Here is a 17,776-nt window from a genome sequence, read left to right on the forward strand (position 1 = left end):
TCACATTTAAATGATATTGAAATACCTGAAATGAAACGCTTTATTCCCAATGGGTTTGAATTGGATACAACATATGAGTTAGCCGACTTGGTCTATTGTTTTTTTTCCCTCAAAACTTGGTTTAAAAATAAACACTTTTCTGACGCTGATGGAGACAAACCTCATAACAGATTCTTACTCTTGGGTAATAGACTCTTGTCTTTACCTAGTAGTGTAATATTATGTAGGGTTTGGATGGTGCAGTACTGATATTGGGTAGAGTGGAGTGTTGCTGTTTAGTGTGCCTACTGTACTCACGGAAAAGGGATGGGCACGCCTTTTGTCATCAAACTCGTATGTTAATGAGACAAAACTTAATTAAACAATGACGTCAGCAAAGATTCGCCTCGCATGCCCCCAAAAAGCAGTAAGTTGCGTTGAAGTGTTAATGCTCAGTTTATAGCCTTCCACACATTTATTTGTTCATGAAGTCGTTTATTTTTTAATCATTATTTTCTTCACCAAAACTTACTGAACTAATCCTAGGGCACAAAAAAACGGGGAGAAATTAATTTAAAACAGAATTGCAGTTGGATATGTAGTTGTTCGGTCTTCAGTGCCAGCCTTACGTTGTGTGTCGTAAGACTTAGTTTAAAAAGTGGGGCTTGCGTCCAATTAGCTCCTGTTCTCTCGTACGTCTTAGCTTGTGTGCTGTGGAAGCTTTTTCTTCTGGGACATCAAATAACCCCGCTCCTTCTTCAGATGCATCCGGGACTTTCTCTTCCTCGTCAAGTGAACGACCAATAATGCCTAAAACCAGATATAGAGCGGACAAGAAAGAGTTATTATCACGACAAGGTATTGGGCTAATACAGCCGTTTTAATTGATTGTCGAAAGTTATTCCAGGTTGATTGGTTTTACAATACTTGACTGACTCTTTGGCCTTCAAAATTTCACGTCACATTCGTTGACTTCAGTTCCGCGATAGCGCCGGTTGCATGCATTTTTTTGTGCAACTGCTTTCTTTGATTAGATTGCTTAAATCCATTTTGAGCGGTTAAAACTATTACCCAGTTTTAGGCTGTACGGCAGTACAGTGAAATTCGCTTTTAAACGTACCGTACCGTCAAGTAATCCCTCTCCCAATCACAGCTAAGAAATACGAAATGTGTCTGATTCAAGAAATGAAAGCTGAAAAAGGACTCTGTTTTTTGGAGGTTGCGATATTCTGAGTCGTGGGCCAAAACTGTGGGTGTGACCATTCAGATGAAAGTTATCCTGTCGGTGTGATCATTCATGAAAGTTATTAGCAATACTTTCCTTTGAAGCTGATCATCATGTTGAAAAAGGCGATTCTGAGGGTGAAATCAGCTTAAACTGTCATCATTTAAATGAAAGCAAAGGAAAATTATTTTCTCTTGGTACTGTATTTAAGATTGCATATTGCTGTGATCAGTTTATCTTCTCTTACATGCAAGTCTCTCTATTTCAGACTTACGTGCATCAATAACCCTGTAGACAAAATTTGAGTTAACTCCTCCTGCGCAATTGTCATCAGCTCCTTTACAGGCCTGAGTGAAGTTTTGGAAGCATTTGTTAGGTGTCGATCCGTGCATGTCGAACCGCAGATTGGCGTTTCGAGCGCTCCAGCATTCACCTGTTGGCGACAAGTAATAAACAGGTGATCAGATTGTTGGGTCTTACATGTTGCGTCCGTTTACACACCTTTTTGCATGTTTTTGGAAGTTGTTTCACGATATTTGAAAGTGATCAAACCTTTGAGCCAACAACTCCCAACATTTCTTTTGTTTCATTAACGCCGAAGCGCAGCGCCACCTTGTTGGAACCGTTTGCATAGCTCTGCCAACATTGTTGGGGCCACGCACGCGCATTACATATGGTCTCCATGGAGAAAGCAACGCATTAACATCTTGAAAACAAGATGGCAGTCGAATTTTGTAAGTTTACATTGAAGTCTTATGGGTCATATCCTTCCAGTAATACACTGCACGTCCTTGCAGTGTTGGGAGTTGTTGTCTTGTTTGAACACAACTGCCAACACCATCCAACATCTGCAGAACTAACAACTCCCAACAATGTTGGGAGTTGTTTTCGCGGAGCTTTACATGCATGCAAGTTTTCGTTACCTTGTTCGTGCACCCCAAACATACTGAGCCCCTTTCGACGAGCCTCTCTGGCACACCTGCACAGAAATTTGGTAAATTCTCCAGGCCAGTTCTCTCCAGGTTCCAATATTCTTCCGTTGAATTTGTCACTGACTGGGTTAACTTGATTCAGCAGCTCGATGTCGAATGCGCGGTTCGTGGAGCTCTCGCAAAAACATCCGACAGATTCATAGGATAGCTCACAGGGGACATCTGGAAATAAAAGGGGTATTATTTCATACAATTATTTAAGGAGGTGATGGTGTAGTGAATCTTTGAGTGAAGATGATATGCCAAGAGACCATTTCCGAGTTCATATCTTCCTTCTCTTCAAACCGAGTCTACGTGCGAAGTTTTTGTGTTGGTAATTAGGTCTATTTTACATATGAATGAAAACTAGTTTTCGTAAGAAAAACTTCGCACCTAGATTCGCGTTGAAGAGGAAGCAGTCATAAACTCGGAAATGGCCTATTGCTTGGCAAGGGGCGAAATGACCACTGAAAAGAAAATCACATTCCCAGGCAGGAATCAAAGCTGCGACCTTTATAACGCAGGTCGGATGCTCTATTTATTTAACGACAAGAACTCTCGGTTGCCTTCAAATGCTTCTGGATGATAAACGAGAAAGATTTTTGGATTTTTTCTCAGGCTTCTTTGCCTTTGTTAAGTGTGATGTGTCGGCATATTCAGTAAATTCGCAGTTAAAATATAAATATATCTATCTTTCTTAGGGCCCGTTTATATGGAGAAAAGTTGTCCCGGCTAAGAGGTCACCCTTCCAGCCTAATCAACTTTAGCGAGCGGTTATGTGAGGAGAGAATTGGCCCTTTTGCTCAAGTCAAGAGTCAGTTTCCATCATTAGGTTATTGGGAAGACAGCACTAGCGCATGCTCTCATTATGCTTGACCGAATTGACCCGACAAGGGTGACCCGGCTGGGCGGGTCATCCTTCTAGCCGAGCCAACTTTTTTTTCTCGTGTAAGCGATTCACCGCGTTTTGTAAGGAAATGTAGGAAAAGTTGACTCGCCCAGGATAGCTCGGGTAGGCGGGTTGATCCTTCTACCAGGGACAACTTCACCCAATATCAACGATGAAATGATATATGAAATGGATCATATATGAACTGCGGATATGAAATCAAGTGAAGCTATGATTCCTCACGGGAACATTGGAACTCACAAATGACCAGCTTCAAACGTCAGTGGCTTCATAGCTCATTTGATTAGAACGTCGCACCGGTATCGCGAGGTCACGGGTTCAAACCCCGTTGAAGTCCTGAATTTTTCAGGCTTCTTTTAGTAATTGCAAAAATTGCATTCATAACTGCGAGAATCATAGCTTCACTTGATGACTTTCAATATGTTCAGCAGTTTTCAACCAGCTGTTGTAAAACCAACATAATAGAAGCAAGAAATGAAATAAAATCAAAGACAACTAGCTCACCTGAAAGACGATAAACTGCGTTGGCAAAGTTTGCCCCCGCACAGAAGGGTTTGAAAGGTTTGCATGGTTCAAAGCACTTGTCCACACAGTTAGTTGATATACCAAGCTTGCCATAAGTAACCTCACTCTGTGACCCACTCCAACATTCTCCTAGAAAAAAAAATGACGAAAAGCGTTTTATACTTAACAAATAGATTCCGTTTTGCAGTGCGTCTATTCAGTAATAAACGGGAGCTTAAGCGCGGAACATTTTTGAGACGTGAACGGCAACCGGAAGTGAACATTTCTCATGCTAGAACAGTAGTGTCTCCCAGATTTTTAAACTAATCATCTCTAATGGAGAAAAGATACTTAGCAATATAAATTTGGTTGCGTGAAGACGAACCTGATTAAAAGGGAAAATACTTTACTTCCGGTTGCCACCCGCGTCTCAAAAACGTCACATGCTTAAGCTTCCTAATAGGTCACAGATGACGTCAAAATGTTGTAAGAACAAAACGTGGCACACGAGGCGATAGCAGAGTTTGTCACTGATCATTCTTTCCACGTTTTGAGTTCTTCTGTTATCTAGTACTGAACAGACGAACGGCAACATGGAGTCTATTGCTTTTATATAACAAAAAAGTTTTTTATGATGACGGTAGCTATGCGTCTGTCCTCTCATAGATTACAAGTGAGAACCAATCAAAATGCATGCATTATTGAGCTTATTATAGAACTATGCGTAAAGACTGGTTCGCACATGTGATTTTTCATTTGGGTTTCCTTATCCGAGTCTCGGGGATTTTTTGTTTCAAGCGCGGTTAAAATGCAGTGAAACGCTAGTGTGAACGAGACGTAATATTGGCGCGATTTTTGACGAAACACCAGATTTAGTCAGGGATGTCATAGGGTCATTTGTGACTACGCGGACCTTGTTTTCAAATCTCGGCATTTTGCATTGAAATTCGTCGGGAATGAAATTGACAAAACCTTTAGCAAATTTAGCCGGCCACAAAACTGATCTGGTTTTTGCAAGCTTTTTAAAACCCCATAGTATGTACTTAATTTTAAACAAGAGACCCTAATTAAGCAACTAGGACAAAATGAATGGCTCGTGCACGTGTGTTTTTCTTTCCATGGTCCCGAAAACAACGATCTGAAATGGCCAATTTGAGATGATGTGGACTGACTATCGACGCCGTTTATGCCGGCGGACGGCAAAGACCGAAGTGAAAAAACACGCGAAAAGCGTGCAAATCTGTTATTTTCAGTCATTAAATACGTTGATTTGTGTCGTTCGTGTTAAAAGGCAGAAAAATTTGTGCAAAGCGGGCGGTGTACGTTGCTTGTGGACTGTGGAGAATACTCAAAGCTCAAAGCGTGCATGAGTTGGCAAACTCGAACACATTCCTTCAAAGCGTGAAGTGCCATTGTTATGCCCATCAAAACTATTTTTTTGCCCCTTTGTCGTCGTTAAAAAGAGCATCATTGTTCTGCCGTCCTTTGCTAAAAATGACGTGAAATGACCAAGTATTCCATGTTTCGTGAAGGCCGTGAGCGAGAGATTTCAAACTTCCAGTCCTCTCTTTTCAGACTTAAACAGCGTTCATGTGGATTCAGTTCCAGTACAAAGTTAGTTAGCATTTTGGATTTAAACCCGTTGCACGAAACGCACACTTGTTTAAGTAACTGAATATTTATGTTTTCCAGATCATGTTATCCCCAGTTCGAGTGGGCATGTTGATGGAAACCTTGCATCAAATCGCAGCCGTGGCCATATCGCCAGAAAAAGAAGAAGGTAGGGTAGCTCTTGAGCCTTCACTATTATTTTTATACTGAAATCAAACCAGTTGAAATAAGGAAGTTGTCTGTATGGCAATAGGGAGCTTGCGAAACGAGGACGACGACGGCTACGAGGACTTAATTTAAAATTACGAGTTGGCGTTATTTATATCACTACGAAACTATTTCATGTCGTTTCGCGTTTAAAATGTGTAGTAACTGTTGACGAATTAAACTGGTATGAGTGGGTTGGAAGAGTAGAGAGAGAACTTAACACTCATCGTCATGTGCCAAATTCCTCCACAGAACCTTGAATTTGGTCATTTCACGTCGTCATTTAGGAGATGACGGCAAAGAAATGTACCAAAATGTAAAACGCACGTGCAGAGCGTGCAGAGCCATTGTTTTTGCTCACTAAACCTATTGTTTTGTAGCGTCGTCGTTGCCGTCAGCGTCGTCGTTTCGTAAGCTCCCTAGTAAGGCCACTCCAACCACGGATCATTCCGGACGCCGTCTCAAAGTTAATGTGAAGTGGGGATAACATACACCTTTTTCCAAAATGGCCGCCATTTAGATATTCTTTCATTTTTATTCAAATTAGACCTTGATGCCTCGTTCAAGGCAAAATTTCTTTTGAATTTTAAGCTTAAGAACGAGGCATCGTGGGCCAATTAGAATAAAAATAAAAAAATATTTAAATGGCGGCCATTTGGAAAAAGGTGTATGACATCCAACGAAATCTTACGCGACATTTCCTTTCGTTTTACACAATGTATATACATTAAGCCCTCCCTTAAAATACTTTTAAAGTGCCACTACGACGAAAAATTTTGGTTTTCTTTTCGAATTTTTTCAACGTCAATTAAGTCAATATGTTCAAAATAATACAATGCATTTAAATTTGGAACGATAGAAGCGAGGTAAGTCGGGAAATAGCCACCCAAAAACCGCTAAAAATCTGTCCGCCATTACTCGGACGGCATTGGAGAAGCCTGCGATTATTTTGTAAGCGGTCTTCACGCAAGACTTGGCTCGTGACGTCATACGCGCATCGCTTCGTGGGCGTTTGACAAAGCGAACAAGTCGATCAAGGAGTAATGTATATAATATCAGCAAAAAGCAACTCGGCGATCTCTCACATCTCATAGACGGCATGGGAAATTAGCCGCGTTTATTTTGAGCGTTGCGCATATGACGTCAGACCCCAGGCGATCCAGCTACACGCAACCCTTTGTAATTACAATAATCATACTTTCCGTGGGAATTTTGAGATAAAAATTGGCATGATACCTATTTAGTACGTCTATTTTCAAAATCTAAAGAAAAAAGGACATGCAAAATTTTCATCGTAGTGGCACTTTAAAGTTTAGGGATTTTCACAGCTTGCCTTGTGAATCTTGCGGATATTAACGGTGGTGTAAATTAGTCGGGCACCGGTGTCTTTCTCTCTTCTCCATCTTCTCTTTGTTTTCATCATTAAAACTTATATCCGACGGTAAGAAACCAGTTCACTTCCGGTAGTTTCACCGGAAAGGGAAAGGTGATTCTCTTTTGGGGACTGGTACGACCCTGGGAGATCGTTTGGGTGGACAGTCGGCTTATGTCTATATCAAAAATTTGGTTTTATCAACGGAGTTGATAATGTAAATTGGCCACCGTACAGAGATTCTAAAAGCTGACGTTTGGAGCGTTAGCCCTTCGTCAGAGCGATTCGCAAATTGTTGTATACTACTTCCCTACCGACGCAGCACCACAGTTTCTTTAGAAACTACCACCTTCATTCATTTTATGTCTATATCCATGCGCTCAAATCGAGCAAACATTCCTGATGCACGGCCTCCTGATGCCACATACGAAGGAAATGATGATATTTACGTGTCATCTGTATTTAATAACGCTGGGGTACTGACTGGGGACACAAGGAAATGGTAATTTTCAACGAGAAATCAAACCCAGGAATGTAGCATCGGACTAGCGTGCGGGAGTTCGAGGGTTCAAATACGCCTTATTCACGATAGCCGCCATGTTGGTTTTTAAATTGTCATGCAAATTAGCCATGTGTTTTGCTGGGGGGCAAACGTTGTGGAAGTGCGGGAAGTCGGCTCGTCGAAATATTGAGATAACATTGCTAAAAGTACATTTTAGAATTTAGAATTAAGTACCGGTAACTTTTATAATAATTTTATATCTTTGATTGCCTTTTACTTTTGACTTTCTACTTCGTTATCTGCTCATTTTTTACTAAAAAAACATCGAAGTAACTTTTGTAATAGTGATTAACATTCAATGAACGTGAAAAAAAAAAACATCTGTGCGGCTAAGATGTTCGTTATAACCTCTCAAACTTGTGTTGTTTGCCTCCTCACAAGTGTGTAGCTCATTTGCATGATAATAGCAAATGCAACATGACGGCCATCGTGAATAAGGTCTATTCTGACCAGACGAACACACAGGGTCTTCATTAACTTTACTCAAGCAGTAACGAAAGGAAAGCCTGAAAACGGCTTTCGAACGACTTTTAAACGGGATTCGAAGCCTGACCTCTGCGATACCAGTGCGGTACTCTACCATCTGCGAACTTTCACATATGAACTTTTAGTTGTATCCATAATCTTCCACGGGCTCAATATGAACTCATACAATGACCAGCTGCCGGATGCCTTGCTAGCTCAACTGGTTTTCCTTTCGTTGCTGCTCAAGTAACGTTAAGTGCGATGATCAGCATCTTAACTTGATTCCCTCCGTAGTTCAAATACATGTATATGGCTTTCATAGCTTTCGTCGTACACAGGGTTTTAAAATAACTGAGGAGAAAGTTCTTCCATGTAATCAAATCTGCAAATGGTTAGTCTCTCTAGTGTTCGCAGATAAGGACGCCAAACCATGAAATCATAGAGTTCAGTCCGTAGTTTGTTTTTCTGGTTCGAATTTGGTTCAGGCAAGATAAATGTGCTTGTTCCTCTTAATGATTACTCGGACTCGCGAAAAGTAAACAATGCCTTTAGGTATTTAGGATATGAAGACAAATCAACTTTTGAAAAGTACTGCAAGCATACAAACAATAGATCACTTTTCTCCTTTTGGTCTTCTCCAGAGATAGCACATTTCGCTGTTGTAATCTTTGTTTCAAGAGATAGATTGCAGACTACCGTGTGAAGAATTTTGCAGATCGAAGACGGCGTTATTCTACGAGGCTAAGACAAACAATTTTCCCAATCCCATAATGCAATACATTTTGGGGAGTTCTTTACATAAAAACAATATACACTTAATTTAAGGTCCTCAAGTTCTGATGTTTCCCTCGACTTCATGTCGGGAAACATCACGACTCTGGAGAAAACAAAACTAACTAGTTTTTCTAGGGACGGTACATTAAGTGCTTTGTTATATATTTAGACTTCTTCAACAATCACAGCAAAACATCCGGAGCGGGCAACAACTGCGGAATTGTATCCCGGTCGGGTATATTTGAATTTGATCAAGGGCATGTGACCAAGAATCAACCAATCACAGTGCTCGTTTTGTTGAGTGACAGTCTAGGGATATAGCAATACAAGTTATTTACTCTTGAGACTGTATCATGCCTCAGTGAACTGGACATCCGTAGTTTTATGCAAACAACCCCCCAAAATGAACTGTATTATGGGATTTGCGAAAATAGCGAATTAAAAAGGCAGCACTTTCTCCTCCTGGTGAAACAGGAGTCCAAGTTTGCGCACGCTCTGTTTTTTATCTAAGCTGTTTCAAATGTGGCTTGAGGAGACGTCATTTAGCCATTGCTTCTATTTTTGGACATATGACGTCACTATTATAGAACAGGAGCCCATGACTGGGAGAGAACAACAGCCCCATATTCGTGTCACGGCGTTTTCACAAACCGCTTCATTTTTAGATTGAATTTCCCGCGGATAAGAATCCCGCAGGAGCCCGATGACCATTCACAAGAAACAAACTCGAATTTATAGCTCCACCAAAACGGAACTACCTTTGTTTACTTTCTTGCGGAAAACGCAGTCTAGAATAGATCGGTGTGTAAAAATGCCGTGACAAAGGCTTAGTACGGGAGTCACGGGCTCCTGTATAGGATGAGATGTTTCGCCGGATAGTTACAATTATGTAAGGAATCTGAGGAAATCAAAAACAGAAAAATATCTTGAATGAATAACAAGGGATCTTATATATTATCACGTACCATAGAACTGTACACCAAATGTATTGTGTCCTTTTTCCTTTGCAATTTCGGCGCAGCGACATGCGAACTCGGGCATGTAGCTATCCCAATTCCGCCAGTCAATGGATTGTCCACTATAGATCGCTAGCGACCGATCCCTATCCGTCATAATGTAGTCTGGCAATGGGCGGGGATCCTGTCTGTTATCTTTGAAACAACCAATCCTCTCAAATCCGTGGTCACAATCAGACCCTAGAAAACGAAATATAGCATTTATCGATAATGGCTCGGGAATTCTTCGAAAATATCAGGACCCAGTTGTTTGAAAGCCGATTAACTTAATCCAGGATTAGCGTAAACTTTTGTTTCATGTTTTCAACTTTTTGGTTAACGTTTCTTTTGCTCATTTTTGTTTTTCAAGATTGACTTTCTTAATGTAGAGTTCTGCCGAAACACTATAAATAATTTCTTAACAAGACATAATAAGTCACCATGGCAACAAAACAGCCATGTACAAACACCATATATTTTGTCTTTGATCGCTTTTATCTGATTTTTTTTATTGCTGGAAGATGATAAGCGGGAGCTGGAGCTGATTCATAGCCACCTTAACAATCTGAAAATTGGTGGCTCTTATTAGCTTCCTAATCAGTTGGGGGTCACCGAATTCGTTTTTGAGTAAGTGTTTAAAGACAAAATATAGGTGTTTTTAGATGGCTCGTTAAGTTGACGTGGTATCATATTACCACACACCAATGGATGCATCTTGCCAAGTAATTATTGTTGTTTTATTTGGTACCGTAACATCTCCGTTACATGAAACAGTGTTATAGAGTTAATCCTTTGATTGAAACATCCCCATCAAATTGTTGAAACTCGTTTCAACCACCATACGTAAATGATAGAGAAGAATACCAGAGGCTATCCCTATCGAGGGTATCCGCTCGCAGCCGGATGTAATTGACCAAGTGCCGATTTTGAAGAGGAAGGAAAACTGGACTACCCTGAGAAAAACCCTAGGAGTCAGATTGAGATTGACTGAAACTCAGTCCACATACAACTTCGTGGCCGTGGTCAGGGTTCAACCTGGGTCGCAGAGGTGGGAGGCACTAAGCCACCACAGTACTACCACTCACTCCCCACAGTACCTAAGGATTAGAACATTTCTCACCTAATTCAAACACAAAGTTTGTCCACTGTTTTCCAACGCATTGTCTATCATTATTACCACACGGCTGATAATCATTCGAGATGCAGGAAGTTGATGGTGTGAAAGTGTTTACGTCATATGAACCTGGTGCATCGCTCCAACATTCCCCTGAAATAGTTTCATGATAATTAGCAATGATCGGATGAAATTTAGGATAATGTGAGATTTTGACTTAATCGTCTGCTGTGCATGCAACTGAGAACTCTCTTTATCCAAAATGATGGAGGACGAAGTTCTCGAGTCGAGCTGACATTTCAACGTCGCACTTCGTCCTCCATCATTTTGGATAAAGTTTTACTGGAGAACAACATTACGACCTGTAAAAGCGCATGGTAACTCGAAAGGAAAATTGGCTTCGGTTGTTTGAACAGTGGCCAGTATAATCTACTAAACAAATCGATTTCTCGAAACTAATTGAGGTATCCACCTCACTATCAGTTATCGAGGCGATAGCGCTGTCCAATTCACGAACAACTGAGGCCAGGTCGTTTGTGGGAGGTGGTCGCCTATGAGATTTATGTTCAGCGACACTAGTGAATAGGAAACTTTCTATAGTTTTGAAAAATGTCCGCTTACATGCATATGAGAGTTGGTAGGAAAGATTCGACTACATATCCAACACAGTACATACCGTAGAACTGAAGGCCAAATATTTTCCATCCTTTTTCCTTGACAGCTTTGGCACACCTACATGCAAACGCCGCCATGTAATTGTTCCAATCAAACCAATTAATTCTATGTCCGTTGAAAACGTTGCTCTGGGGGTCCCTTTCGTTGATTATTTGCGTCTTCAGCACACGGGCAGGATGATCCTCATAGCAGCCTTTGGCTTTGTATGGGACGTCACAGTTGCTGCACTGCCAGGATTCAGCTGGGAGTCAATGGGAAATTTTATGAGTCTTCTTAGGGCGTTTTTCGATTGAGCAAAATTAATATGGGATTCTTTTAGTTTTGCAGCTCAACGCGAAACGATTGGCTTGGATGAGATCTCGCGCTCTGTTCTTAGCCAATCAACAGCAAAAGTAATTATGATTGGCTCGCATGCGATTTCCCGCGCCTAGTGCCGTCTGCACATATTACACCTTTGCGTTGTGATTGGCTCGTTTCATTGTCTTCGTTTGTTGCGATTGGTCAAAATAATGACCTTTGGTTTGCATGTCACTTCACTCAACCGCAAAGAGCTCCGAGTGCACGGTTCAGTCGTGGATAAATGTGCGGGCAGTTTTCTCATCTTTAAAAGCACTAATAAAGTGACTTTTTTTTGGACATAGGTTCTAAAACAATAAAATGTTTTCGGAAAAAGCGCGGAGAATTATTGTACCGGAAACGGCGTCGGGTCCTGGGGCTAATTACGTCATTCCCTCTGAATATGAACCATGAATCATCGTGCCTAGTAGATCCACAATCTAAACCTGATCAGATGCATGCCCAATTTTGACATCCAACACGAAGTGTCCCTTTGTATGTCTAAGCCTTTGCTGCCTATTTCCAACAATAAGTTAAGGGTAAAGGTCAGCATTATTTTTAGGTCAGGGTAAAATGTAGCAGTTTATCCTTACTTCAGGAGCAGTATTCGGGGATACTTTGTGACGTTAATTGTCTTTATTCCGAGACGTGAGGAATGAAGAACAAGGGGACACTTCGTGACGCTTATTGAAATCCGCGGGCATCTAATTAGGGCCATTTCTGGACATATTTCGTAAAAAGTGACATATATAAAGGACAAAAAAAAGTAAGGTACTTTATCTTAATCTTGGGAAACGTGGGCATTAATCTTGTATTTTTCTTTCAGTTGTGGGTTTAAACAGAACTAAACTGAAGCGAAGTAGACAGAGACAGCTTGAGGTCTGTTACGTGAAAAGAGCTTGCAAAAGAGCGTAATGCATCAATCATTTCTTAAAATTACGAGTTTTAATAATTAGTTTAAAAATTGGGGTGCTAAGTCGCCCAGACATTAATTTCCATGGATGTTAATACTCCTTTTAGACAAAAATATCCCCCTTAATACCCTCAAGGACCTATCGGATTAGTGTAGGCAATCATGTGATTTCGAATCCAATTTGGAATAAAAATCATTTGCGCAGTTATTTCAAGTAACTGCTATTTGGCAATGAGTAATCCTGCTTTACGGTCATCTTGTTTAAGTCAAATGTTTACTTAATGGAAGAAACAATTGACATTTGATATGAAAAGATTGGAAAATGATAAACTGCGAAATTGACTTGGCAGTGTTGCGGGAGACCAGATTTGAATTCGAGTTTGTTACTGCAATTTCGTTTTAAATGAAAAAAAGGAACTTAAAATCTCATAGCTTCGAATTAAATAATATTTTTCAAAAAAAGTTAGGGAATGTGCAAAGAAAGGATCGTCCTTGTTTCTTTTTTTCAAACCGTAATTCGGTATTTTGTCGTTAATAACTTGATATACATGGCAAATTTCTCCAATGTGATTTGTTAAGCGAAATGCAGTTTTTAGGTGACACAGTACAGAAAAACATAACTTCGGTGACAAACATATGACAACCAAGCATTTTGATTGGTCAATGATTAAAGAATCTCACAGATAGCCAATCAAAAGCGAGCCTTGGGTGGCGCAAAACTCAGGTACGTGATTCGTGACACGTGATACGCGGCTGAGAGGCTGGCGCAAGTTTTTGCGTCTCTGGAAAAATGCTTATTTGTATATAACGCCCCTGTATTCAAACTCCCGATTTTTTGCACGTACAAACGGAGTATTCGTTTTTTGTTTAATTTTTTGTTAAATTTTAATACATAACAAGAAAAACAAGAACAAATAGTACACTATATCGAAATTAAAATTACCAACCGAAGCGTAGAAGTATAATACAGCTGGAGGCTCACGGACTAGCGCACACGAGACGGCTCTGTTGAACGTTTATTTGTTGCCTGTTTTAGGCGGCCGCGGCCACCCTGTAGCAGTTCAATGGTTGTCTTTCTTTGTTATTTTTACCTGTGGTAAGCGGAAACTAAGCCACTGTCATTTTATGCGGTATTTTATCCTTTTTAAAATGCGATCCGTCATCACTATGAAGAAATAACATGTAAAAAGCTACTGTAAGCTGAAAATCGGCCTTTTAGTATCGTTACAGTCGATTTCGCATTACTTTACCGCGCCACGTTGCAAAGTTCGTTGTGAAATTGGATACTACGCTACGAAGTAGCCAAATACGCAGCGAATTAGACAACCAAATTACGAACTTTGAAATGGACTTCTCAACTTCTACCAGATCGAACTTCGCGACTTCACCGAGGTTCGTTACATTGCATGTAAACGAGTGGTTTGAGGATTCAACACCATTCAAAATAGCGCCTGTACTTAAAATTTACCGAGAAAGACAAATGTAAATATTGTCGATGGGTTTGTACGTACAGGTAGTTGGCGAGAACACATTACAGCATTGAAGAACATTAACTGCACATGTTTTTTTAAACGATAGAGGACAATTATGAAGCGGCAACAACTATGAAATGACGGAATGAGATCATTTGTTGTAAACCATAAGTTATAGAAATTCAGTGCTGTATACCGTAGAAGAGGAGAGTAGAGGAAATTTACACAATCCTTACATAAACTGTAAGTTGGCAAGTTTGTTTCAAATATTGATCGCTTGAAAAAGTGTTGGTTGTCCTATTGTTTTCTTGCATGAAGTGTTTTTGTATGATACGCCATTAAAATCGACATTAGACCACACCCAGTGAGTATTTTATAGTGATCCTATATTAAGCGGCCACCTGTATTAAGCCGCCTGTTCCTCAAGTCGCGAGGGTGGCCGTTATATACAGGTTCGACCGCACTTAAAAATGTCTGCGCGAAGAGTCGAATGTGTTTCCGTCCTATCACTATGTGCTGTTTCTAATGTATACTTTGCTAGAAATTATTCATATAAAACGTAGCTGGCGATTGAAAACCTTAATTTTGTCTGTTTGGAATTCTCAGGCCTTTTTTTTCAACCAATACATCATTTCCAATATTTTTAATCACTTCGTGAACTAATAATGTTTATGGTCTCCGTGGTTACACATCAGAAATCAGTTTCGTGTGGAAGTAATATCAACTGAGACAAGGGTCATAGATGAGTTCACGCTCTTGAGAGTATCATGAGTAATCAGCGCAAGATGGAGAGAAATTCAAAGGTTTGTGTGGAAGTTCAAAACGATGAAAAGTATTCATGATATGCAGTTTTGGGTTGTTTATTTTCCAAAACAGAAGATATGCGCTCAAAGTTGCAGCCGAATAAAGTTGGAGAGAATGGCTATTGCAGAAATTGTTTTATTAAACAAAGTTTCTGCCATACATTTCCTGTAATTCCAAAGGCACAAAAATTACAGAGAATGTATGGAAACAAAAAAAGCAATATTTAGGAATTCCAAAGAATAGATACCAGGTTCAGTTCATCTCAGTTTTGAACTTTAACTTATTTATTTGGTTTATGGAGGCAAAAGTCTTGAAAAGTAGAGTCATTGCCAGTTTATTTTGCTTTGAATTTGCATACAAACCTTTGAATTTCCCGCCATGTTGCCCTGATTACCCAAGATGCACTCAAGAGCGGGACCTCGTCTATTATCAGTCATATCTTCATTGGAGAGATTCAGTTTCTTGTTAAATTGTTTGACATGCCATTAACGACTTGGACTTAGATGAGACTGTCTACGGAAGTTCCCTTCCTATTAAATCAGGAAGTTCGATACCTCATTCCGCCGAACGTTACTTAGTGACTTTCCACGTAAGGCTTCGGATTTCGTTCAGTTGTTGGGCAAGTCCGCCCTTCTGTTCTCTAACGTCAGCAACAAGTTCAGTTTCCTCATCCTAACAGTATATTCATCATTGCTGCTTAAAATAAACTTTGTGGCTCTCCTATGGACGGCTTCAATTCGATTTATACTGCATTTGGTTTAAGCGTTTCGGAGCTTAGAAGCATACTCCACTTTACTAGACTTCAATACAAAGTTTTTCGTGTGGTGTCCGAGTAATTAATATCACGGAAAGATCTTTTAATCAGTCCTTACGGTCCTATTTGCCTTATCTGTGATTATATCAATGAGATCATTCTAAATAGCCCGAGTCCCTATGTAAAGTAACCTTTTCAATGAAAGTTCCAATAATTAATTATAAGCCGGGTTCTTCCTCTTAGTTATACTGATAGTCTTATATTTATAGACATTAATTCTCATCCTATTCAATTTACACCATTCAGTGATTTGAATAAGATCATGTTGAGAGTTTTCTTGATCATCTATTTTGTTTTAATTAATTTATAGACCTTACTGTCATCAGCATAGAGAGCTAATCCTCATAGTGAAGAACAAGGGTCCCAAAATGGACCCCTGGGGTACACCAGATGTTCGTGACGGAAGAAGAGTTGAAGACCAACTAATGGCTTTATTGATAAAAATTTAATAACGGTTTCTTTGTCTATATATCATTTGTGACGCGGTAAAAAATATGGAATTAATATATCCTTTGATTCATATGGCGGCTGATCGCAAAGTTCTATTCTTGTGATAATTCAAGTTCAGACCGTCTCATTTAATGGTAGAATATGGGTTTCAGTACGTTTCCATTTGATAGCTACCTCATTCCTATGACAGGACAACTAAGTGTCGTTTAAACCTAATGAAATAGCTATTAAAGCTTGCAGAAGTCTTCTATAGCATTCAATTTAATCAGTAACAAGAAGGTCGAGCGCATGTTTTTGTGACTCACTCACTAACTCATAAATTACAGGCCATTTGTTCAGTCTTTTGCGGAGGGAACAAACGGTTTATGAAAAGATCATCCCTTAATTTTTGTGCTAAACAAGTTAAACCCAATTCTGTTCTTCAATTAACTGAAATTGATCGGACGAGAAGGAAGTGCGATTCAACGGTAACCAAGTAGCAAAGTGCAGCTCAGTTTTGGCTTCAAATACCTGTCTTGTTAGTTTTCATTAAACTCTTCAGTACTTAGTTTCAAAGAGTAAAGCAAGGTTATGTATCTAAATATTCAAGTCTTGCGCAGGTAGCGTTCGTTGTTTTCGCTGTTTTCTCTTCGATATGATGAAGTAATTATATCCGCACAATCCCGAACCAAGGATCGATGGGAACTTTTCGTGTACCTCTCTTTGGAAGAAAACGGGGGTTTCTTTACGCTCCTACGGAGTACGTGAACATGTTCTTTGTTCAGTCTATCGTCCTTACGCAACAAGACAATAACGTCTAATTTCAGATATCATTGCAAAGGCTGAATTTTCTCCTCAGTTATTCAAAAACCCTGAGCTTTGATGTGGCTCCGGTTTCAACTCACAACCGCCAGAATTCTTAGAAAAAAGATCATTTCTTACACGAGCAATATTATCATACCTTGGTAATATAACTGGGAGCAAAGGAGAAATAGGCCAATATAGCGGGCCGCCATGTTAACGCTGCCAAAGGGCGCAACGAGGGTTTCTTGAAAAAGGCTGAAAATTGCAGCAATCGAAGACTTTCAAGCGCAAGTGCAACGCTAGCCGGTGCAAGCGAATATGGATCGTGCAGGCATTTCCGTATCACTTAAATGTGAATGCCACATTGTGATGCAAATTGAGAGTCCATTACTGCCCTTGAAGAAGAATCTGGTATCAGGTCTGCCCCCATTAGCGTCAGAAAAGTGTCTATTTTTAAACAAAGTTTTGTGGGAAAATAAACAATTATAGACCAAATGTTGTGCCCAATTCAAATCTCCCGGTATTAAGATTCCTTGTGTATTGCATTTGCATTAAGGTAGATAGAAAGAGATAGATAGATGCTTATTAATAATACATAGGAGCCAGAAGGCTGAATTGCGTATTAAATACAATAGAAATAGATAAATCGAAAATATATAAATATATATACAAAGTTTAAGTAGGTATTGTGAAATTTGATAAAATGTAAGAAACTAAAGTTATGTACAAGCAAGACGGCGAGATACAAAATTGGCTAAATTGTATCAAAGTTAAGACTAGACCATACTGATAAAAGTGTTCTCAGTTTGATTAGTTTTCACTTTAGGGACATCAAAAGTT

At 39.8% G+C, this 17,776-nt stretch overlaps 1 protein-coding gene across 1 annotated transcript; it reads right to left on the reverse strand.

Moving 5' to 3' along the window:
• Nucleotides 1-435: 435 nt before the first annotated feature.
• On the reverse strand, nt 436-17,256 carry LOC138049454 (uncharacterized). The gene is made up of 8 exons (XM_068895736.1): nt 17,094-17,256; nt 11,366-11,605; nt 10,696-10,842; nt 9,546-9,776; nt 3,590-3,739; nt 2,128-2,358; nt 1,479-1,637; nt 436-789 (listed from the first exon to the last, which is right to left on the reverse strand). Exons 1-8 carry the CDS (start codon nt 17,146-17,148, stop codon nt 626-628), a joined length of 1,377 nt encoding a protein of 458 aa, XP_068751837.1. The 5' UTR covers nt 17,149-17,256; the 3' UTR covers nt 436-625.
• Between the last annotated feature and the right edge of the window lie 520 nt (nt 17,257-17,776).

Source organism: Montipora capricornis, chromosome 5, assembly GCF_036669925.1.
Source record: "Montipora capricornis isolate CH-2021 chromosome 5, ASM3666992v2, whole genome shotgun sequence".
NCBI classification, from domain to species: domain Eukaryota; kingdom Metazoa; phylum Cnidaria; class Anthozoa; order Scleractinia; family Acroporidae; genus Montipora; species Montipora capricornis.